General features: G+C 39.8%; 1 protein-coding gene across 1 annotated transcript; it reads left to right on the top strand.

Annotated features, from left to right (window-relative positions):
• Positions 1-19465: 19465 nt before the first annotated feature.
• LOC140880478 (uncharacterized) lies at positions 19466-23958 on the top strand. Its single transcript, XM_073284964.1, has 6 exons — positions 19466-19752; positions 20084-20192; positions 21822-21952; positions 22047-22121; positions 23125-23274; positions 23488-23958. Exons 1-6 carry the CDS (start codon positions 19549-19551, stop codon positions 23605-23607), a joined length of 789 nt encoding a protein of 262 aa, XP_073141065.1. The 5' UTR covers positions 19466-19548; the 3' UTR covers positions 23608-23958.

Genomic DNA, 23958 nt, shown 5'->3' with positions numbered 1-23958 from the left:
CCGCCCACTTCCCCTTCACTTTCCGACCACGGCCGGCCACATCACGCCGCCGCCGTCACCTGGAAACCACCGTGGGAAGTCAGCTTGGTGTTGGTGCAAAGAGTTCAGCCTTTCTTTTCCCCTTTGGTTCGATTTTTCTTGGGTAGAAAGTTAAGGCAAGTATATGCTTTTCTTGGGCTTTCAAGCTAGCTATTTATGTTCTTGTGCCAAATCTTTTGTTAAATTTTGAAATGCCTATGCTATTTGACATTTTGGGTTCGGTTTTTAAGCATTTTTAGCAAGGTGTTATGTTAGATTTTCGAATTTTGGTTATGCATGGAGTTTAAAGAGTTGTATGGTAAATTGTGACTTGAGACATGAAGGGTTTTGATGCATATTGCTATTTTTCGAAATTTTCAGAAGTGTGCATGCCTAATTTCGAAATTCATATGGTGTTTGGGCTGATTTTGAAGTGTGTCATGAGTATTGCTTTGTTTGCCATTGGTTTCATTGGTTATTCAAGGGTTTAATGCATGTTAGTACATGTTGATGCATATTTTCGAATTGATGGGTTGAAGTGAGGTTGAGGGCTGCCTAGGTGCTTGTGTTAAGTCCTAAGGCATGTCAATAGGTGTGTTTGGTGGTTTGGAAGGAGGTAGAGTTAAGGAAAAAGGGCATGGAGTTGATTCCTCAAAGTAGAAGTGAAGTAGGGTGATGGATTCTTTGGGTAGGGGTTACTGAATTCGTGAAAGGGGAGGCATCAAATCTGGTCTGGTTGCATCTTGGGCTGGTCCTAGTTAAAGGTTATGATGTCGTGGTTGCGTCGATATAAATTGGGCTTGTTTCGGTTAAGATTTATATAGGTTAAGGGTCTTTTAAGTTTAAGGTGTTGGTACAGAATTTTTAAGAGGAAAAGGGGCTGTCCGGAAATGGTTTTTGTTTGGATTGCTTGGGCTGTCAAATGAAGTCACAACCTAGTCCTATGGTTAGTTTTTAGTTTTTGGAGAGTGTCGGTTTGAGCGAGGTCGAATTCAGTTAAGGTAAGATCTAGTTAATAGATTTTTGGTTTGATTGCTCGGGTTATGCCTTGTTTGTAAGAATTGGAGTTAAAGTTGGGTATTTTCACCTAGGGGCAGCCACTCACTCACCTAATACCCACATTTTTTAGTTGAGTTTCATTTTCTAAAGTTTCTTACTCGTGTGCTTGAGTCTCGTCTTTGAGCCGAGGAAATGTTTACAAAGTAAGTGGCTTTTATTCATGCATGATAAGTATTTTAAGTCGAGTCAAAGAAGGAAAAGAAAATATTTTTGAACAAAGTGAGTTGATTGTGACAAGACAGGGCAATGTGGATTGGGGGATGCCTCACTCACTTGCCAAAACGACGTGTAGTACGAGATCGGGAGACATCCCGGGATCCCTAACAAAACAGACGGGTAGTATGAGATCGGAAGAAATCTCGGGATCCCTACCAAATAAAAGTAAAAGGAGCAATGTCGCGTCGGGAGAAATCTCGGCGTCTTGCCGGCATAGTATACAACAGCCATTGATCGATCAAAAACAGAGGGTCACAATTAAAGGATCTAAGTTTTCAGTTTCAGTATCCGTTTGACTCGTCTTAATTTATTCAGTTTTCAGACATGCATCGGTTCAGTTAAGTTAAGAAAGTTCAAAAGTCTCATAGCATGAGTTGGCGTGAGTTCATTGTTTGCAGGTTGCCTCATTCTCTTGTATCATGCATACTTTCAGTTTAAGTTTCAAAGTATATTATGTACAATACTTTGATTATTGCTTTAGGTATTTTAAACCCTTGTTATATCTCAGTTTATACTTGCTGAGACATTAGACTCACTATTCTTGCTTGATTGCAGGTGAGGAGGAGTATTTAGGGACCGAGGGGCAGGATCCTCAAGGGTGAGGCCGCCGACGGTGCAAGGCCCTATGACCGTCGTTATTTTTAAGTTACGCATAAGTCTATGTTTGTAATAAAGAATTTTTGTTTGAGTACTTTCAGTATTAGCCAGGATGTGTTTTTCCCTGTGCTTAAATATTAGTCTTGAGATTTGTTATCGCTATTATTGCAACCGTGTGGGGTTGCCCTTCCTTTCGTAGTTTATGATTATCGCAATTTGGATTTTTATCGAACGTTTATTTCTTTATGTTAGAATTGATGTGTGTGACAGGGTGGCTTTTTTTACTTTCAAACAAGTTATGGCAAAATTTTTATAAATCCGTATTTTCTTTTTTTTTATTATTTTAAGCTTAGAGGTTAGGGTCTTTTCAGTTGGTATCAGAGCACGGTTTTGGTTTGGGCTGTGACTACTGCCGGTTTCCGAAACTCATGGGATCTCGCCTCAAAGTCTGTAAGATTTAATTTTTCATTGTTTCTATCTATTTAAGTTTGATAGTTCTAGTTCCTATAATATTTTGAGCATGTTTAAGTTTAAAGAATTTTTTTTATGGCATGAAATTTGAATGTGAGAATTCGAACTTGCGTGTAGATGGCACGTTGTTGTGATCCCCTTGCACCACCTTCGCCTCCTCCGCCGCCAACACCTCCGCCTCCGTCACCTTCACCAGCTGCGGATGTTGGGACTCAGGTGCTAGCTGGCTTAGCCCGTATCCTAGAGAGAAATGTGGACGCTCCGAGGGCTGGAATTGGGACTGTTTATGAGCAGTTTTGGAAGATGAATCCGAAAGACTTTGTTGGCACTACTGATCCGCTGGTAGCGGAAGGATGGATCCGTTTGCTTAAGGTGATATTTCGATATATGCAGTTTGGAGATCCGGATCGAGTCCATTGTGTTGTCTTCCACCTCCAGGATGATGCTGCCCTTTGGTGGGACGGAGTAGAGAAGGCAGTGGAGCCAGCTTGTGGTGAAGTTTGAGATGGGTTGCCATTTTGTGCCTTTGATTGGAGACGACAAGGCTGAGAAGCTCCAGCACTTTATTGTTGGATTGCGACCCTCTATCCGTCGGGATGTTCGTATTGCGGAGCCAGCTGACTATGCTTCTGCGCTCATACAAGCTTTGAGGTTTGAGCAGACATTGAGGGACATCAGCGCCGAGGTGCAGGGTAAGAGGTTATTCCCAGCACATGGCCAACAGCTGCAGCACGGCAAGAGGCCGTACATTTGACCGCAGCGTCAGCAGGGACCCTTTAGGCCCCAGGGCATCAGGCCCAGAGACCTCAGGGGCATCAAGCCCAAAGACCTGCTCCTCCCAGGACTGAGAATAAGCCTATTTTCAAGACATTCCACCATCTGCAATTTGGGAAGTGCTTGAAGGAGGCAGGAGTGTGTTTCAAAGACTGCCCGAAGTTGAGGAGGCCCGTGCAGGGTCGAGTGTTTGTGATGCAGGCCGAGGATCCGACCCAGACACTACACTCATCACAGGTAACATCTTAGGTTTTTAGTTTAGAGCAGTTAAACGATTCACTAACGCATGTGATTTTAAGTTTTCTTGTTCGGGGTTAAAATTTTGTAGCATGTTGCATGCTGGAAGAACTTGACAGTTTTAGCATGCGTAGTATCTTATTTGGGATTTGATGACTTAGAATGAGTCTAAGTAGAACTTGTGTTATTTAACTTCAATATTTACCGTGGATGTATTCACCGTTAATGCAGGTAGGATTTTAGTAGCCGGTGTAGCCACCAGAGCTTTGTTAAACTCAGGGGCTACCTACTCTTTTATTTAGGAGGCTTTTGCCCATAAAAGGGGTATTCAGCATGAAGAATTGATGATTGGGTTTTCAGTGACTATCCCTTCAGAGGAAGAGCTATCCACCCGGAGATTTGTGAAGAATCTTGAGCTGCTAATGCAAGGACAGTCACTAATTACAGACTTCATAGTTTTGCCTATGCCAGAGTTTGACTTAATACTTGGGATGGATTGGATGACGAAGACTGCTGTAGTGATTGATTTTCAGCGCAGAGCAGTGCTAGTCAGACCTAAAGGAGAGGAGCCCTTTTGGTTCGAGACTACTAGGAGTTTGAGGAAGACTTGAATCATATCCTCTCTGCAAGCTAAACAACTCATGCTTGGTGGATGTGAGACATTTCTAGCCAGCTTATCTTTGAAAGAGTTGCCAGCGCGTCCAGCCGTTGCAGACATGGACGTTGTCAGAGATTTTGGGGATGTGTTCCCTGATGATGTTACGGGCATTCCGCCTGATAGAGAAGTTGAGTTCTCTATAGATCTGGTTCCCGGTACTGTGCCAATTTCTAAGGCACCATATAGATTAGCTCCCACAGAAATGAGGGAACTGAAAGAGCAGATTCAAGAGCTACTTGATAAAGGGTTCATACGCCCTAGCTTCTCTCCATGGGGCGCACCAGTCCTCTTTGTGAAAAAGAAAGACGGAAGCCTAAGGTTGTGCATTGATTACCGAGGGCTGAATGGAGTGACGGTAAAGAACAAGAACCCACTTCCTAGAATTGAGGATCTCTTTGATCAGTTACAAGGAGCCATTGTATTTTTGAAGATTGATCTTCGTTCCGGTTATCACCAGTTGAAGGTGAAGGAGTCTGATGTGTTCAAGATAGCGTTTAGGACTCGTTATGGCCACTACGAGTTTCTTGTGATGCCGTTCGGAATGAAGAACACGCCTGCGGTCTTCATGGATCTTATGAACCGCGTGTTCCAGCCGTACTTGGATCAGTTTGTCATTTACTTTATTAATGATATCCTCATTTACTCGAAGGATAGAGAAGAACATTCTCAGCATTTGAAGACAGTTCTAGAAGTACTCCAAGAGCGGAAGTTGTATGCTAAATTCGACAAGTGCGAATTTTGGTTAGAAGAGGGTGTGGGGCCTCGGGTTGCTAATCTCATTCTTAGGGCAATTAGTAATTAGCCATCATAAATAAACAAAGGAAGGAATAAAATCAAACAAATTTTTTTTTTCAAAGCGGGTGCGCGGGGTCGGTCAAAAAGAGCAGACCATTCGCCCCCCCCCCCCCCCCCTTAACCCAACTCTCAGGTTGGGGAAAAATGGGCAGCGCTCGGTCTGCCAAAAAGAGCAGACCGAGCACAACTCTGGGCAGTCTTTTGCTCGGTTTTTTAAAGCAAATTTTGATCCTTTCAACCCTTCCAATCCAACATAATGATGTTCCAAAACATGTAAACATACATAGAACAAGATCTAAACATGTTTATACTTAGTTCATACATCAACTAAGAGTTTAGAATCCAACCAAAAGCATGAACTACACAAGTGTTCAACAACTTCTCAAACAAAAACTTCACAAGAGTGTTCTAACATACTTGCTAGGATTCATATACACATCATTTCAACTACAAACAACCCGAGTCCACGTCTCTAGACTTTTTCATGAGCTACCCTCGTCGACTTTGGCCAGCTCCTGCCCCATCTATCGTCATGTACACATACAAAACAAGACAACCGCCGGAAACGTCCGGTGAGAATACAATCTCAGTATAATCAACATATATACGCGTTAAATAAAAACATATCGAGTCTAAATATTTCAACTCGAGAATAGAGTAAACGCATATATAAAGAATTGATTCATATCACACTCTTGGCCATCAAGATTCGTATACGATCTTAACATGGATATTCATCTATCGTCATCTAATCATACTCGAAAATAAGGTCTCCTCAGACCATGGCATAAGAATCAATTCAAATTTCATATTGTATCATAATCAAATAAAGATCCACTACCTGTGATGGATCGACAACATCAACAATCTAAATACAACAATAAACAAGTATGTGATTTTGGCTGGATAACTAAAGAAGCTTCATTCTCGAGTTAAAAATCCCTGACTTGCGATGTCGTCTTATACCTTCTCGTTTTGTTTTGGTTCTTGAAGCTTCAAATCTGAAACATAACAACAAGAACTCATAAATCAACTTCACTTCTACTTCGATTTGAAATCGAACTTATTGACTTTGTCACTCTCTTGACCGGCTGAAACAAGGTGAACATAAGCTAAATAGATCAGCAAAACATCATATCAAACTCAGCTCAAGCAACAAGATATCAAAACGGCTTAAAATCATCAACCGACGGCGTAGAGACTGAAAATCGGTAACCGAAACGATATCGACTTCGATCCAACCATCATACACCACATATATATTAACATAAAAAAATCAGCATACCAGCAGCTATATAAGTCGGATACAAACTGGAAATCATGATTACGTACAAATAACATGAACTCTTCGATTTGGTTTCAATATCGAAATGTCTAGAACTTCAAGAACGTATACATAATATCGATTTCTGATATCTACCAGATTTTGATCTTCAAGATATGCCGAAATAATTAGAAACTTACACTAGATCTAAGCCCTCATCGCAAGGATTCCAGAACAATTTTTGGAATCGAAATCGGACGATCGGATCAAAAGTTACGGGGTTTGAAATCGGAATTTCAAAGAAAAGGAAGATCTCGGCTTGTTCTGTTCGAAAATTCTGAAGTCCTTATGACATTACATGTATTCATGCTGATAATCTCATGATAATTCTGATAACTTCAATCAATATTGCAATTTAGTCCCTAGAACTTCATAAATTGCAATTCAGTCCTCGACCCTCTTTTTAATTCAATTTCAATCCTAAATAATTTAAGAATATTAGAATTTAAATCGAAACTCTAAATATTCCCAAATTAAATATACTCGGATTAAAATTAAATAATCTTGGATTAAATCAATTAATCCCGGGCCTTACATTTCTCCCCCACTAAGGCATGAGTTCGTCCTCGAATTCATAAACAATCAAGATATGCAATCTGTATACACATAAGAATAAAGAATAACAAAAAACTGAATAAGAACTCACATCAGTGGAATAGGTTTGGGAAATCTCTGTCTCATGTCATCTTTAACTTCCCATGTCGCTTCGTCAACTCCGTGCCGACTCCATTTAATCTTCACCAATGGAATGGTCTTCGTTCGGAGTTGCTTTTCTTTTCTATTGAGTATCTGAATCGGCTGTTCAAAGTAGCTAAGAGTTTCATCCAACTCAGCTTCATCAGGTTGCACGACATGAGATTCGTCAGGTTGATACTTCCTCAGCATCGAAACATGAAAGACATCATGAATACCAGATAAAGATGTAGGAAGAGCAAGTTGATAAGCAAGATTGCCTATCTTCTCGAGTATCTCATACAGACTGATAAAACGTGGAGATAACTTTCCTCGCTTGCCAAATCGGACTGTACCCCTGAACGGTGAAATTTTCAAGAAAACTCTATCTCCCTGATCAAAAGATAATGGTCGTTGTCGAACATTCGCATATCTGGCTTGTCGATGTTCTCATTCTCTGCTGAATCAATTTCACTTTCTCAGCCATCTATCTGATCATATCCGGTCCCAATTCAGGAACCTCTGACACATCATCCCAATACAATGACGATCGACATTTATTCCCATACAGTGCTTCGAATGGAGCCATCTCAATACTAGTCTAATAACTATTGTTATATGAGAACTCCACCAGTGGTATTGAATCTTGCCATGAAACACCAAAATCCAGTACTACAGCTCTAAGCATATCCTCAATAGTTTGAATAGTTCGTTCAGATTGTCCGTCGGTTTGAGGATGATAAGCAGTACTCAAATGTAAACGCGTACCTAGAGCTTGTTGTAAACTGTGCCAGAAATGAGAAGTAAATCGAGGGTCACGATCAGACACAATAGACTTGGCACTCCATGCAGTCTTACCACTTCTCTAACATACAAATCTGCCATTTGATCATGTCGATAAGTCAATACGATAAGGAATAAAACAAGCTGATTTCGTCAACCTGTCAATGATCACCCAAATAGCATCACAACCTCGGGATGATCGTGGTAACTTCGTCACAAAATCCATGGAAATGTGGTCCCATTTCTTCAGGAATAGATAAACTTTGCAACAGTCCACCAGGATTCTTTCTCTCAGCCTTCACCTGTTGAGAATTTATGCATCTCAATACATATTCAGTGACATCGGATTTCATCTTCTTCCACCAATAATGATCTTTCAAACATTATACATTTTCCTGCCTCCAGGATGAATACTGTATCAACTACAATGCGCTTCTTTCAATATCAACTATTTCAGATCAGAAACATATGGAACAACAAGTCAATTGTTCACATATAAAATATCATCAGCACTAACCGTATGTTCAGATTGGTGTCCAAACTTAACCATTTCAACGGACTTCTGAATATCCTGATCTTCTTTCTGTGCATCCTTGATTCGAATCAACAATGCAGGCTCAGCTCGAATTGCATAAACTTGAATAGGCCTCATATCTGTCTCAAATGTTAATCCAGAGATATAACAATCTTCAATCAAATGTGATACACCTACAGTAGATAAGGATAAAGCACATACCTTTTTACTTAGGGCATTTGCAGCAGGATTTGATTTTCCTGGATAATATTTGATTTCACAATCAAAGTCCTTCAACAAATCTAACCATCTTCTTTGTCTCATGTTCAATTAAGATTGCGTAAATAGATATTTCAGACTCTTATGATCAGAATAAATTGCAAAGTTCTCACCGTACAGATAATGACGCCAAATTTTGAATGCAAAGACAATGGCTGCCAATTCAAGATCATGAATTGGATATCGAACTTCATGAGGCTTCAGTTGTCTAGAAGCATAAGCAATGACTTGATCTTGCTGCATAAGAACATATCTAAGTCCCCTGTGAGAAGAATCACAGTACACAGTAAAAGAACCAGTACCTGAAGGGATAATCAACACTGGTGCACTCGCCAGCCTCTTCTTTAACTCAATAAAACTCTTTTCACAAGCCTCAGTCCAGATAAATGGTGCATTCTTCTGCGTCAATTGAGTGATAGGTTTAGCAATACTCGAAAAATCTTTGATAAAGCATCGATAATAACCTGCTAGACCCATAAAACTTTGAATCTCCGGTATAGACGTCGGTCGAGACCAACTGATCACTGCTTCAACCTTACTCGGATCAACCGCAATATCGTTTCCCGATATAATATGACCGAGAAAAACCACCTGTCTCAACCAAAACTCACATTTGGATAGCTTTGCATACAGTTTCTCCTCTCTCAACGTCTTCAAAACTGTTCCAAAGTGGTCAGCATGATCACATAAATTCTTTGAATAAATCAAAATATCATCAATAAATATGATAACGAAATCATCTAGATATTTTTGAAACACCCGATTCATAAGACCCATAAATACCGCTGGAGAATTTGTCAAACCAAACGGCATTACAATGAACTCAAAGTGACCATACCTCGTTCAAAAAGTAGTTTTCGATACATCTTCCTCTCTCAATCTCAATTGATGGTAGCCGGATCTCAAATCATTCTTTGAATATACTGACGAACCCTGCAATTGATCAAATAAATCATCTATACGAGGTAAAGGATATCGATTCTTTATCGTTTCTTTATTCAATTGTCGGTAGTCAATACATAACCTCATCGATCCGTCCTTCGCTCTGACAAAAAGTACCGGTGCACCCCAAGGAGAAACACTCGGTCTAATGTACCCTTTGGCTAATAGATCCTCCAACTGTTCCTTCAACTCTTTCAATTAAACTGGTGTCATTCGATAAGGAGCTTTTGAAATAGGTTGCGTACCTGTCATCAGTTCGATACTAAAGTCTACCTCTCGAAACGGAGGCAATCCTGGAATCTCATCAGGAAAGACATCAGCAAACTCACTAACCACTGGCAAATCTGCCAATTTTGGGCTATTTTTCGTCACATCTATAACATATACAAGAAATCCCTCGGCTCCTTTCTGCAATAGACGTGTCATGGATAGAACAGATATCAAAGGAATACGAGATTTCGATCCCTTACCATAAAATCTCCACTCTTCAGCCATTTCATGTCTGAACTGTACAATCTTCTGAACACAATCAATTGTAGCCCTGTACTTGATTAACATGTCTATACCGATAATACAATCAAAGTCGGATAATCTAAGAACAATACAGTCTAATTCAATCTCATTACCGTCATACTGCAACGAATAGTTCCTCACTAACTTCATGGATAATATACCTTTTTCCCAAGGGTGAGGAAATATATACAATAGCAGATAATGACTCGACAGGTAATGAATGCAATAACGCAAATTGTTCAGAAATAAAGGTATGAGAAGCTCCTGTATCAAATAGTACATAAGCAGGATAACCGCAAAGAGAACAATTACCTGCTATCACATCATCAGGTGATGCCTGTGCCTGCTCCTCAGTCAATGCAAACACTCTAGCTTGCTGTCTCAGAGGTTGACTCACAGTCTGACTTCCTCCTTGTCTACCTTGTTGTTGAGTTTGTGGTTGGAATGAATGAAAAAAAGATGCAAATGGAGCCACTGGTCTCGATGATCCCGCACCTTGTGAACCTCCAACACCCCGCTGTGGGCAGACCCTCGCAAAATGTCATGTTTGATTACAGATATGACAACTGCCAAACACTCCTTGACACTGGTCACTGGCATGACGACCTCCACACTTCATACAGTACACCTCAGAACCACTAGACTTCTGTCCAGCTTTGAACGGTTTAGATCCACTCGAGCTTGAAGAACTACCTCCAGACCGCTTAAACTGTTTTGATTTCCCTTTAAAGAAATTCTTCTTACCACTACTAGAACCTCCTCCTTCAAATCGAGGCGGTGGTGGAATCTATGGTTGATCAACAAATGGTACATGTATAGCTGGAAATGGCACAAACGGTGCTCCTTATTGTCTCAACAACCCAGCTTCAGCCCCCTTTGCACGATCAAGAGCAACGTCAAAGTTGTTTTGTCGTCTCGCATTCACTAACATAAAAACATCAGGATTTAACCCGTTAATGAACTGGTCAGCTTGAGCTTCATCACTGTCTGCTATATGGGGAGCAAATTATAGCAGACTCGTAAATTTGGCAACATATTGTTCAATGTTCAATTGCCCTTGCTGCAAGCTAGCAAATTCTACTCCTTTCTCCTTCATATAAGATATTGGGAAGAATCGTTGATAGAAAGCAGTTCGAAAAACAGACCATGTAATGACCGTACCTCGATGCTCTAGTGCTCGTCATGTTGCTATCCACCAACCTTTTGCAACTTCGTGTAGTTGGTGTATAACGAGTTTGATTCGACAAACGTCGGCATAGTCAAGGGATTCAAACAACTCTTCAATATCCTCGAGCCAACTCTCACATTCCACAAAGTTCTCAGTTCCTTTCAGCGTTGGTGGTTTAAACAACTGAAAGTGTTTCAACATAGTTTCCATCGGAGTCGCAGTCATATCCCCCATATCTCTTGAAGTACTACCCTGTTCAGTTCTAGGCATTTCTGTTGTCGGTGGCACTATCGGTTCTACTCTCGGTGCTTCGGTTGCTTGTGGACTGTCAGTTCTATCACTGCCTGTTCTGGCAGAGGAACTGTAGTCTGTCGAGTCTCTGGTCTTCGAGGCATATCTGATTATCAAACAGATTAGTACACAATTCAATCTCAGATATAACAAATCTGTTTCAATCCTCCTCTGATTAGCACGATAATGTCGTCTCAAGAGATCGAGTTCTGATTTAGTTGCAATCAAGACATGCTTCCAATCACATCAGATAAACAGATAGCATGCAATTCTTAAAGCTATAAATCAGTTTAGATATTAAACATGCTTCCAATATAAATAAATCAGAATAGAAGACTCGATCTACCCCGCTCATTCTAATTCAGTCCAAGAACTAACGTTGCTCTGATACCACCTGTTGTGGGGCCTCGGGTTGCTAATCTCATTCTTAGAGAAATTAGTAATTAGCCTTCATAAATAAACAAAGGAAGGAATAAGATCAAACAAATTTTTTTTTTCAAAAGGGGTGCGCGGGGTCGGTCAAAAAGAGCAGACCGTTCGCCCCCCCCCCCCCCCCCCAACCCAACTCTCGGGTTGGGGAAAAATGGGCAGCGCTCGGTCTGCCAAAAAGAGCAGACCGAGCACAACTCTGGGCAGTCTTTTGCTCTGGTTTTTTACAGCAAATTTTGATCCTTTCAACCCTTCCAATCCAACATAATGATGTCCCAAAACATGTAAACATACATAGAACAAGATCTAAACATGTTTATACTTAGTTCATACATCAACTAAGAGTTTAGAATCCAACCAAAAGCATGAACTACACAAGTGTTCATCAACTTCTCAAACACAAACTTCACAAGAGTGTTCTAACATACTTGTTAGGATTCATGTACACATCGTTTCAACTACAAACAACCCGAGTCCACATCTCCAGACTCTCTCATGAGCTACCCTCATCGACTTTGGCCAGCTCCTGCCTCATCTGTCGTCATGTACACATACAAAACAAGACAACAGCCGAAAACATCCGGTGAGAATACAATCTCAGTATAATCAACATATATACGCGTTAAATAAAAACATATCGACTCTAAATATTTCAACTCGAGAATAGAGTAAACACATATATAAAGAATTGATTCCTATCACACTCTTTGCCATCAAGATTCGTATACGATTTTTGACATGGATATCCATCTATCGTCGTCTCATCAGACTCGAAAATAAGGTCGCCTCAGACCTTGACATAAGAATCAATTCACATTTCATATTGTATCATAATCAAATAAAGTTCCACTACCTATGATGGATCGACAACATCAACAATCTAAATACAACAATAAACAAGTATATGATTTTGGCGGGACAACTCAAGAAGCTTCATTCTCGAGTTACAAATCTCTGACTTGCGATGTTGTCTTATACCTTCTCGTTTTGTTTTGGTTCTTGAAGCTTCAAATCTGAAACATAACAACAAGAACTCATAAATCAACTTTATTCGAATTCACAACTCAAACTTCATTCAATCTGCACAATCAACTCAAACTCAACCTAGCTCACTTCTACTTCGATTTGAAATCGAACTTCTTGACTTCGTCACTCTCTTGACCGGCTGAAACAAGGTGAACATAAGCTCAATAGATCAGCAAAACATCATATCAAACTCAGCTCAAGCAACAAGATATCAAAGCGACTTAAAATCATCAACCGAAGGCGTAGCGACTAAAAATCGGTAACCGAAACGATATCGACTTCGATCCAACCATCATACACCACATATATCAGCATATTAACATCAAAAATCAGCATACCAGCAGCTATATAAGTCAAATACAAACTGGAAATCATGATTACGTACAAATAACATGAACTCTTTGATCCAGTTTCAATATCGAAATGTCTAGAACTTCAAGAAAGTATACATAATATCAGACTAGATTTTGATCTTCAAGACATGTCAAAATAATTAGAAACTTACACTAAATCGAAGCCCTCGTTGCAAGGATTCCAGAACAAGTTTCGGAATCAAAATCGGACGATCGGATCAAAAGTTACAGGGTTTTGAAAATCGGAATTTCAAAGAAAAGGAAGATCTCGGCTTGCTCTGTTCGAAAATTCTGAAGTCCTTATGACATTACACGTATTCATGTTGATAATCTCATAATAATTCTGATAACTTCAATCAATATAGCAATTTAGTCCCTAGAACTTTATAAATTGCAATTCAGTCCTCGGTCCTCTTTTTAATTCAATTTCAATCCTAAATAATTTAAGAATATTAGAATTTAAATCGAAACTCTAAATATTACCAAATTAAATATACTCGAATTAAAATTAAATAATCTCGGATTAAATCAATTAATCCCGGGCCTTACAGAGGGTACCATTCTTGGGTAATTTTATTTCCAAGAATGGAGTGGAGGTAGATCCTTCCAAGGTTCAAGCAGTGAAGGAGTGGTCTGTGCCAAGAAGCGCATCGGAGATTCGCAGTTTTCTCGGATTGGTCGGATACTATAGAAAGTTTATCAAGGGTTTTTCATCAATTGCTGTGCCCTTGACAGCATTGACCAAGAAGAATGCTAAGTTTGTTTGGAAGCCAGAGTGTCAAGAGAGATTTGAAGTGTTGAAGGAAGCTCTTACGACGGCACCAATGTTAGCCATGCCATCTGAAGAGGGAGATTTTGTGGTTTATACTGATGCTTCCAAGTTGGGACTTGGGGCAGTGCTTATGCAACAAGATAGGTTTATTGCTTATGCTTCTAGGCAGTTGAAGGAGCATGAGAAGAATTACCCTACTCATGATTTGGAGTTAGCAGCAGTGGTGTTCGCTCTCAAGATTTGGAGACACTATTTCTATGGAGAGAAATGTAAGATATTCACCGACCATAAAAGCCTCAAATATTTCTTCACCCACAAGGAATTGAACATGAGACAGCGGAGATGGTTAGAGTTGGTGAAAGACTACGACTGCGACATTAGTTACCATCCGGGTAAGGCTAACGTCATCGCAGATGCATTGAGCAGAAAGACAGCAGTGATTGCCTCTTTGACGGTGTCTAGACCGTTGTAGGATGAGATTCAGAGATTCGGACTAGAGTTCTATGCCGAGGGTAGAGCTCCTAGATTGTCAGCCTTGTCAGTGCAGACTACGTTATTTGACCGTATCAGAATTGCTCAAGAAGTTGACGAGCAGTTGGAAAAGTGGAGACAGAAAGCAGAGGAGAAAGACAGTGGTCTGTATTCAGTGGTAGATGGAATTGTGAGGCTTAGAGGTCGACTTTGGGTGCCCGCAGGTGACTCTCTGCGAGAGACTATCATGGCAGAGGCACATACATCACCGTACTCTATCCACCCAGGCAGTACAAAGATGTATCGGGACCTTCAGCAGTTATATTGGTGGCCGGGCATGAAGCTTGATATAGCCCGCTTTGTATCGAAATGCTTGACATGCCATCAGGTCAAAGCAGAACGTCAAAGACCTGTAGGATTGCTTAAGCCACTCCCTATTCCCGAGTGGAAATGGAAGAATATCACCATGGATTTTGTTGTTGGCTTGCCGAGGATAGTGAGAGGTTCGAATGCTATTTGGGTTGTTGTTGACCGTCTCACTAAGTCGGCACATTTCTTTCCAGTGAAGACGACCTTCACTATGACTCAGTATGCGGAGTTGTATATCCGGGAGATAGTCAGACTACATGGTATCCCTGTTTCCATTGTGTCTGATAGAGATCTGTGGTTTACGTCGACTTTTTGGAAGAGTCTTCATGCAGCCTTGGGTACGTAGCTTTTTTTTAGTACCGCCTTTCACCCGCAGATGGATGGATAGTCCGAGAGGGTGATCTAGATTCTAGAGGATCTTTTGAGAGCCTGCGTTATTGACTTTCATGATAGTTGGGAGTCGAGGTTACCATTGGTGGAATTTGCTTATAACAACAGCTATCAGACCACCATTGGTATGGCGCCTTACGAGGCACTCTATGGGAGACTTTGTAGATCACCGGTATTATGAAGCGAGATCGGTGAGAGGTCAGAGTTGGGACCAGAGATTGTTCAGCAGACCGCCAAGGTTGTAGCCAAGATCCGTGATAGGATGAGGACTGCACAGAGCAGGCAGAAGAGTTAAGCTGATCATAGGAGGAGAGACTTGGAGTTCTCAGTGGGTGATCTTGTTTTTATCCGAGTAGCTCCTTTGAAAGGCGTGATGAGATCGAGAAGAAGGGGAAATTGGCTCCGAGGTTCGTTGGGCCTTTTGAGATTTTTGACAGAGTAGGGACGTTAGCCTATAGGGTGGCTTTGCTGCCTAATCTTGCTGGAGTGCACAACGTCTTCCACGTATCCATGCTAAGGAAATACATCTCGAATCCTTCTCATGTGCTCAATTTTGAGCCTCTTCAGTTATCTCCTCACATGACTTATGAAGAGAGACCTGACCGGATTATGGAGAGGCAGGAGAGGAGACTCCGTAACAAGACTATCCCGATGGTCAAGGTTAGGTGGTTGAATCATTCGGATGAAGAGGCCACTTGGGAGACAAAAGCAGATATTAGGACTCGCTATCCAGAGATCTTTGGTAAGTTCTAATTTCGGGGACGAAATTTCTTTTTAGGGAGGGAGAAATTGTAGCATCAAAAATTTCATAATTTAAATTTCATGCCTAAATTCATTTTCAATAATTATGATTTTAATGCTTGGATTTAATTGTTTAAGTTTTCTTTAAAGTTTAAGTTGCTCAAATATTTTAAGTTATTAATTATTGAGATTCTTGAGTCAGTGACTTCCGGTACCGGTGATCGGCGATGGTGGATTTTGGCAGTAGATTCCAAGATTTTATTTTAAAGAGTTAAATAAGGGGGAGGAGGAAATTAGACGAGATTTTGAAAGTTAGAAGCTTTTGGGTATCAAAAATCATTTTTTTAATCGCATCTTGGGCTTATTCTTTAATTTTTTCAAAAGTTAGAATTTACTTAAACCCGGATTAGTAAGACCCAATATAATACTTTTAATTTGGGGTTTTTAAACTTAGGAATTTTATAAGTGTAAGTTCAGTAGGCAAAAGTTGTAGTATTTTAAAGTTGTGTTTTTAAAGCAACACTCACACCTACTTTTATATACTTACACCTATGCATACACACACATGTACACCTCACACGCACCTTTTTATCCCAAAACAAAACAAAACAAACCCTAGCAATTTCTAAAGTCACCTAGCCGCCTCAAGCATTTCGTCTTTTCTCTCAATTTCCTTTCCTCCCTTGGCCGCCCACTTCCCCTTCACTTTTCGACCGCCGCTGGCCACCTCACGCCGCCTCCACCACCTGGAAACCACCGTGGGAAGTCAGCTTGGTGTTGGTGCAAAGAGTTCAGCCTTTCTTTTCCCCTTTGGTTCGATTTTTCTTGGGTAGAAAGTTAAGGCAAGTATATATTTTTCTTGGGCTTTCAAGCTAGCTATTTATGTTCTTGTGCCAAATCTTTTGTTAATTTTCGAAATGCCAATGTTATTTGACATGTTGGGTTCGGTTTTTAAGCATTTTCAGCAAGGTGTTATGTTAGATTTTTGAATTTTGGTTATGTATGGAGTTTAAAGAGTAGTATGGTAAATTGTGACTTGAGATATGAAGGGTTTTGATGCATATTGCTATTTTTCGAAATTTTCAGAAGTGTGCATGCCTAATTTTGAAATTCATATTGTGTTTGGGCTGAGTTTGAAGTGTGTCATGAGTATTGCATTGTTTGCCATTGGTTTCATTGGTTATTCAAGGGTTTAATGCATGTTGGTACATGTTCTTGCATATTTTTGAATTGATGGGTTGAAGTGAGGTTGAGGGCTGCCTAGGTGCTTGTGTTAAGTCCTAAGACATGTCAATAGGTGTGTTTGGTGGTTTGGAAGGAGGTATAGGTAAGGAAAAAGGGCATGGAGTTGATTCCTCAAAGTAGAAGTGAAGTAGGGTGATGGATTCTTTGGGCAGGGGTTACTGAATTCGGGGCAGGGGAGGCATCAAATCTGGTATGGTCGCATCTTGGGCTGGTCCTAGGTCAAGATTATGATGTTGTGGTCGCGTCGGTATAAATTGGGCTTGTTTCGGTTAAGATTTAGATAGGTTAAGGGTCTTTTAAGTTTAAGGTGTTGGTGCAGAATTTCTAAGAGGAAAAGGGGCTGTACGGAAATGGTTTTTGTTTGGATTGCTTGGGCAGTCAAATGAAGTCACAATATAGTCCTATGGTTAGTTTGTAGTGTTTTGAGAGTGTCGGTTTGAGCGAGGTTGAATTAGGTTAAGGTAAGATCGAGTTAATGGCTTTTCGGTTTGATTGCTCGGGTTATGCCTTGTTTGTAAGAATTGGAGTTAAAGTTGGGTATTTTCACCTAGGGACAACCACTCACTCACCTAATACCCACATTTTTGAGTTGATTTTCATTTTCTAAAGTTGCATACTCGTGTGCTTGAGTCTCGTCTTTGAGCCGAGCAAATATTTACAAAGGAAGTCACTTCTATTCATGCATGATAAGTATTTTGAGTCGAGTCAAAGAAGGAAAAGAAAATATTTTTGAACAAAGTGAGTTGATTGTGACAAGACAGGGCAATGTGGGTTGGGGGATGCCTCACTCACTTGCCAAAATGACGTGTAGTACGAGATCGGAAGACATCCCGGGATCCCTACCAAAACAGACGGGTAGTGTGAGATCGAGAGAAATCTCGGGATCCCTACCAAATAAAAATAAAAGGGGCAATGTCGCGTCGGGAGAAATCTCGGCGTCTTGCCGGCATAGTATACTGCAGCCATTGATCGATCAAAAATAGAGGGTCACAATTCAAGGATCTAACTTTTCAGTTTCAGTATCAGTTTGACTCGTCTTAATTTATTCAGTTTTCAGACATGCATGGGTTCAGTTAAGTTAAGAAAGTTCAAAAGTCTCATAGCGTGAGTTGGCGTGAGTTCATTGTTTGCAGGTTGCCTCATTCTCTTGTATCATGCATACTTTCAGTGTAAGTTTCAAAGTATATTATGTACAGTACTTTGAGTATTGCTTCAGGTATTTTAAACCCTTGTTATATCTCAGTTTATACTTGCTGAGTCATTAGACTCACTATGCTTGCTTGATTGCAGGTGAGGAGAAGTATTTAGGGACCGAGGGGCAGGATCCTCGAGGGTGAGGCCGCCGGCGGTGCAAAGCCCTATGACCGTCGCTACTTTTAAGTTCTGCATAAGTCTATATTTGTAATAAAGAATTTTAGTTTGAGTACTTTCAGTATTAGCCAGGATGTGTTTTTCCCTGTACTTAAATATTAGTCTTGAGATTTGTTATCGCTATTATTGCAACCGTGTGGGGTTGCCCTTCCTTTCGTAGTTTATGATTATCGCAATTTGGATTTTTATCGGACTTTTATTTCTTTATGTTAGAATTGCTGTGTGTGACAGGGTGACTTTGTTTACTTTCAAACAAGTTATGGCAAAATTTTATAAATCTGTATTTTCTTTTTTTTATTATTTTAAGCTTAGAGGTTAGGGTGGTTTGACGTGGAGTAGGAACGTCGAGTGCCTTCGGAGCAGGAGAAGTTTGAAAAAGACGCATATGAGAACACGATGAAGATGCAGGCAAATAGGTGTTATTAATAAGTCAGTAATCACATCCGTTCTAAAAAAGAAGAAACGGACGGCCGAGATAGAAAGATACAAGCAGTTGAAACGACGCCTGACAGTTTCTGACACACGCGCGTTCCTGCAGAGTTTAGGGCTTACGTCAACCCTAGTTTGGTTATGGCTTCGGAAGAGAAAATCACCTCTCTTCAGGGATTCGACGTTGGCTGACTTAAGTATCGGATTGGCCACATCGAAAAATCTTCCGGCGTCCACTAACGTGCTTTTGTTTAAGTGTGGGCAAAGTCCATATAAAGCAAAGAACCGTTATTCAATCGCTTGGTTATCACTTGTTGGGATTTTCCTATTACCTAACTCGAACAATTGCCCACTCCGACTACCCGATTGTTCCCAGGTCCCTCCACCCTAAAATTGTAATATAAAATAAGGAAAATAGTAACAGACGGATGGCATACGACTGCTTGATGGCTGCGGCCGCCACCGACAGCAAAGGGGAGGGCCCAATATTATTTTGGGCTATTGAGCTAGTTTAATTAATTAACAAAGCCCAAATGTTATACCCGACCCGGTGCTGCCCAAGAGCAAGTATCTTGACGTGGTCCGATACAAGTCTTCACGCTTCCGCATTCTTCAGACAGCAAATTCTCCCGAACCCTTCAATGGAGGATGATTACAGTAATGGCGGTGACAGTAGCACGATCGTCGAAACTGCGAAAGCTGAGAGATCTGTGTGGCTCATGAAGTGCCCGCCGGTCGTTTCCAAGGCCTGGCAATCCGCAGCGTCAGCTGCCGATTCTCCATCCGTCGCGAAAGTCATCGTCTCGCTCGATCCCCTGCATCCTGAGGACCCCTCATCCCTCCAAGTACTTCCATCTTTCTCTTATTTGTTGTGTGTTGGAATACTGAGGGAGCCAGCCGAGGGCCTACCCAGCTTGGATAACTGATATCTATCTCGCAGAAAAATTCGGAACTTTGTCCGTTTTTAAATGCATGATTTAGACTCAGGGTAGTGTAAACATACTGGATGGGGCGGTGGATGCATGGAATTATTATTATTATTATTTTTAAGAGAAAGAAAACTGAGTTGTTCGAGTGTTGGTTGGGTAGTAGGTCGCAAAGGCTATTGTTGGTGTAAGAACTCAGCGTGTTTCTGTGGATTTGGGATTTGAAATTTGATTTTGTGGTGATCTTCAGTTTACCATGGAGATGGCTGGGAGTGAGGTTATGCAAGCACCCAAGAGCTACTCTCTCAATATGTCTAAAGATTTCGTTCCCATGTGTGTTTTCTCCGAGACAAATCAAGGTAAAATCATCAGTTAGCTTATGTGAATTTTTTGGGAGTTCCATTTATTTGTTTGCCCAATTTCGCGTATGATGATCTTTACAGATATCGAATAATATCTTTCATTGTTTTCAGTTTTTTATACTTTAGTATGTTGATGACTGAATATTTATTTACAGTAGGAATTGGAAATCTGTCCTTAATTGTCACTGAATTAAAAGCCCTATAATCAATGCAAAAACGCCAAGTACCATCTTTTTTCTTAACTAGCAAAGCAGGAGATGAGAATGGACTGGTACTTGATCTTATATGCCCCAATTTTAACATGTCTTGAACTTGTTTTTCAAGACAATGATAGGTCCCAGACAAAGCACAAATGCATTAATGAAAGATATTCTCTCAGGGTAAGAATAAAACCTCAAGACTTGTTTTAATGGAATTATCTCATTCTCCACACTGCCGAAATATGAAATTTTAATACTTGAAGACTTAAACCACTTTGCCTATTTCTAAGGACTCAATGGCTTCTGGCAATACCATACCTCACATTATTAAATCATCTTCTAACAACTTATTGGCACATTCTTATGCAGTAAATAATAATAAAGAAAATAAAGACAAAATAACTAATGCAATTCTCAGAACTTCACTCCACGTGTTCTGCCCATGTTTTCGTATTCCCTGCATGGTGTGACTCATTCAATCCATGTATCTTGGGTTCCTAATGGACACTCGCTTGGATCTTTTAGGCTTATGATCATCATGAATGTTCATTGCATACTGAGATGACTTTAATTTTTGATGTGTTATGGATGGTTTACTTGGTCGTCGGAGGACACGTTTTTGTTAACCTAACATATAGTGTGTGACATTGTGAGGTAACAATAACGCAGTATCCGTACGTCTGACTGCTTCTGTACGGATTTTGTTTTAAAGTATGCACTTGCAGTTGGGGTAATTGTGATGCAAATAACTGAAGGAAGAAACAGAAGAAGTATTGGACTTTTCTTAATTTTCTATCACCATTTGGCTTATCGTGCTGAATGTTGTCTCATTTGTGGGCCAGTATTGTCGTTTTCTGCAAGACATCGTAGTTTAAGAAATTTTGATAAATGAGAATCGGTGTTGAACCGTTTATGACTTTACTAGGAAATGAAAGATGACGGATTTGCTAAATTGTGGGATGTTTCGTTTCCTGTGGGTCTAAAACAATTTTTTTCCATTCAAATTTCTTTTTCTGATGGAAATTACCTTTTTGATGTAAGCTACTTGCTTAAGTTTTTCCTTAAATATTTTTTTTTCCAGATAGAATTTACCTCTATGATGCTAGCAACTTGATTTGAGTATGAAATAACAATAGTCCATCCAAATCATTACTATGTAACTTTTATTTACTGCATCATACTGTGAAGTTACAATTACTGACTGCAGCTTAGTTGAGTTTCTATATTATGACTCATTATGTGTGATGTGTTACCTTGACATTTGCACATGTGGCATTGATCAGAATTTCTTCTTTTAATATCCTTTTTGCTGCCAATGTATTCTTCATTTAAAATTTTTTTCCATTTCCAATTTGACTATAAAGTAGGCACTAGGACATTGATTGTTTACTTCTTCTTAATTTGTTTTGCCCTTTCTTTTTCCTAGAAAAAATTGCAATGGAAGGGAAAGTAGAACACAAGTTTGACATGAAGCCTCATCATGAGAACATTGAAGAATATAGAAAAATTTGTCGTGAAAGAACAAATAAATACATGATTAAGAATAGGCAAATTCAGGTTGTACACTTCTCTGGTCTTTTTGTTTGTCTCTCGTGAGTAGCAGTTTTTGTTTGATACATTTGTGTTAAAGACCACGCTTTAATTTTGACAGGTGATCAATAATGACCGCGGAGCGCACATGAGGCCCATGCCTGGGATGATGGGCTTTATTTCATCCACTTCTAAGGTTATTATTTGCATACATTTTCACCCTTAAAGATGTTATTCTAGGCATTGGTACTTTTGTTGTTTCTATATCATATCATGTTTTCTCATTGAAGTGATGGTGACAGATTTTTTATGCATTCTGAATAAGAAACCTGATAAAGGTTTCGGAAAATTGATCCAGTTTATTACTCTCGACCAATAATGTATAATTTAGAGTATCTGTCAAGCATTGATGTCAAAGATTTGGATGAAGTCAAAAAAACATCTTTCTAATCTATTCCCCATTCTCTTTGGTAATCCTTGTGCTTAATCTACCTAATTAGAAGCTATAAATTATATCGCTTGCGCTGATTATTTAGAAATACCAAGAGGCTTGAAATTGGTTTTTTTTAGAATATGGAAATAAGAGGCATTATCCCAATCAAAGGAGAGTTTTTCTGTAAAACGTCGAGATTTTTCCTTATCCACAGAGTCAAGGATTACAATTTTTCAGTCATCTTTGGCGTCCTTTACTCTTCCAAACTAAGCTTTCCTTTTCTTTTCCAAATTAATATATAATGAGCATTCGGCCCCTATCTTCAAACTGAGACAGAGATACATGATAGGTCGATGAATTATTTATTAGGTTATATTAAAAGAGTGATCAAATTATCCTTCCTAGGGAGGTGAAGGTTACAATAAATTTTAATTCATGATACAAATCAATGTATCAGTTGATAGTGTTGTTAGTGGCAGACTGCTGTAGATGAACTTGTTGAAACGTTTTATTAAATTAGGATCTGCGTATTCGAGTCATGGTGTTTCTGCTGCACCTCATAGCCAATTGTGTGCCTCAAGTCTCATTGCAATTAATGCTTCAGAGGCATACCTTTTTTCCCCATTCTCTACTGTCTTATCTATAGTACATGTGCCAATTGATATGTGTATATTTACTCGAGATTTTTCTTTCAGAGTTGTCGAGGATTTTTTTTTACTTTTTAGCAACAGGAGAGCTGTAATGCTGTATAATTGGGCCTTTGCAGGATAAGAAGAAAGCTGCTCCAGTTAAGGGGCCAGATGTGAAAAGAACTAGAAGGGACCGTGGTGAACTAGAAGATATCATGTTTAAGCTTTTTGAAGGGCAGCCTAATTGGGCATTGAAGCAGCTTGTTCAAGAGACAGATCAACCAGCAGTATGCCTTTGCTTATTATTTTACCTATTTTATACGTAGACCATATATAGATATTTCTTTTCACCCAGCTTTAAAATGTTGAATTACTCATTGTAGAAACAAGGAAGAATATGTTTGTGGTGATCTGGTGTTGCAAGTGTTTTTTGAATACCCCGCTGTAACATACGTGCACACTTGGAACCTTGGTTCTTATTTTTTGCATCTTTTTTGCAGCAATTTTTGAAAGAGATATTGAATGAACTCTGTGTATACAATAAAAGGGGAGCAAATCAAGGTACATATGAGCTCAAGCCAGAGTATAAGAAATCGGCCCAGGATACAGGTGCAGAGTGAGGAGTGTTTTCTCTTTGTTGCACATGGTATGATGAGAGTGTTAAAGTTGAGAATTGAGAAGGTTCTTTAACACTGTACACCTGCCGTGGAACATAGTGCAATCTTTTAGGTTACACCTGTTTAAAAGATGCTGCTTGATATCTACCCTTTCATGAATTTTTTAACCAGTTGATGTATCTTTTATGTAAAAATCAAAAACAGAAAGAAACAAGTTAGTGTTATTTCTGTCTTAGGCTGATATGCTGGACCTGAATTCTGAAATGCTTTTCATGTATGATGGTTAGCAGCTTGTGTAATATCAGTTTTGATTGGACTATCTCTTCAGTGACATAGTAAAGATACCTTTATTCA

The sequence above is a fragment of the Henckelia pumila genome, chromosome 2, assembly GCF_033568475.1.
Source record: "Henckelia pumila isolate YLH828 chromosome 2, ASM3356847v2, whole genome shotgun sequence".
Classification (NCBI taxonomy): Eukaryota; Viridiplantae; Streptophyta; class Magnoliopsida; order Lamiales; family Gesneriaceae; genus Henckelia; species Henckelia pumila.
This window is presented reverse-complemented; position numbering and strand designations above follow the sequence as displayed.

Bases quoted from the DNA above. Each gene is read 5' to 3' on its own strand.
- LOC140880478 (XM_073284964.1), top strand. From the start codon at position 19,549: ATGGAGGATGATTACAGTAATGGCGGTGACAGTAGCACGATCGTCGAA. The intron at 19,753-20,083 runs GTACTTCCATCT...GGTGATCTTCAG, and splicing joins AGGACCCCTCATCCCTCCAA to TTTACCATGGAGATGGCTGG. The intron at 22,122-23,124 runs GTTATTATTTGC...GGGCCTTTGCAG, and splicing joins TTATTTCATCCACTTCTAAG to GATAAGAAGAAAGCTGCTCC.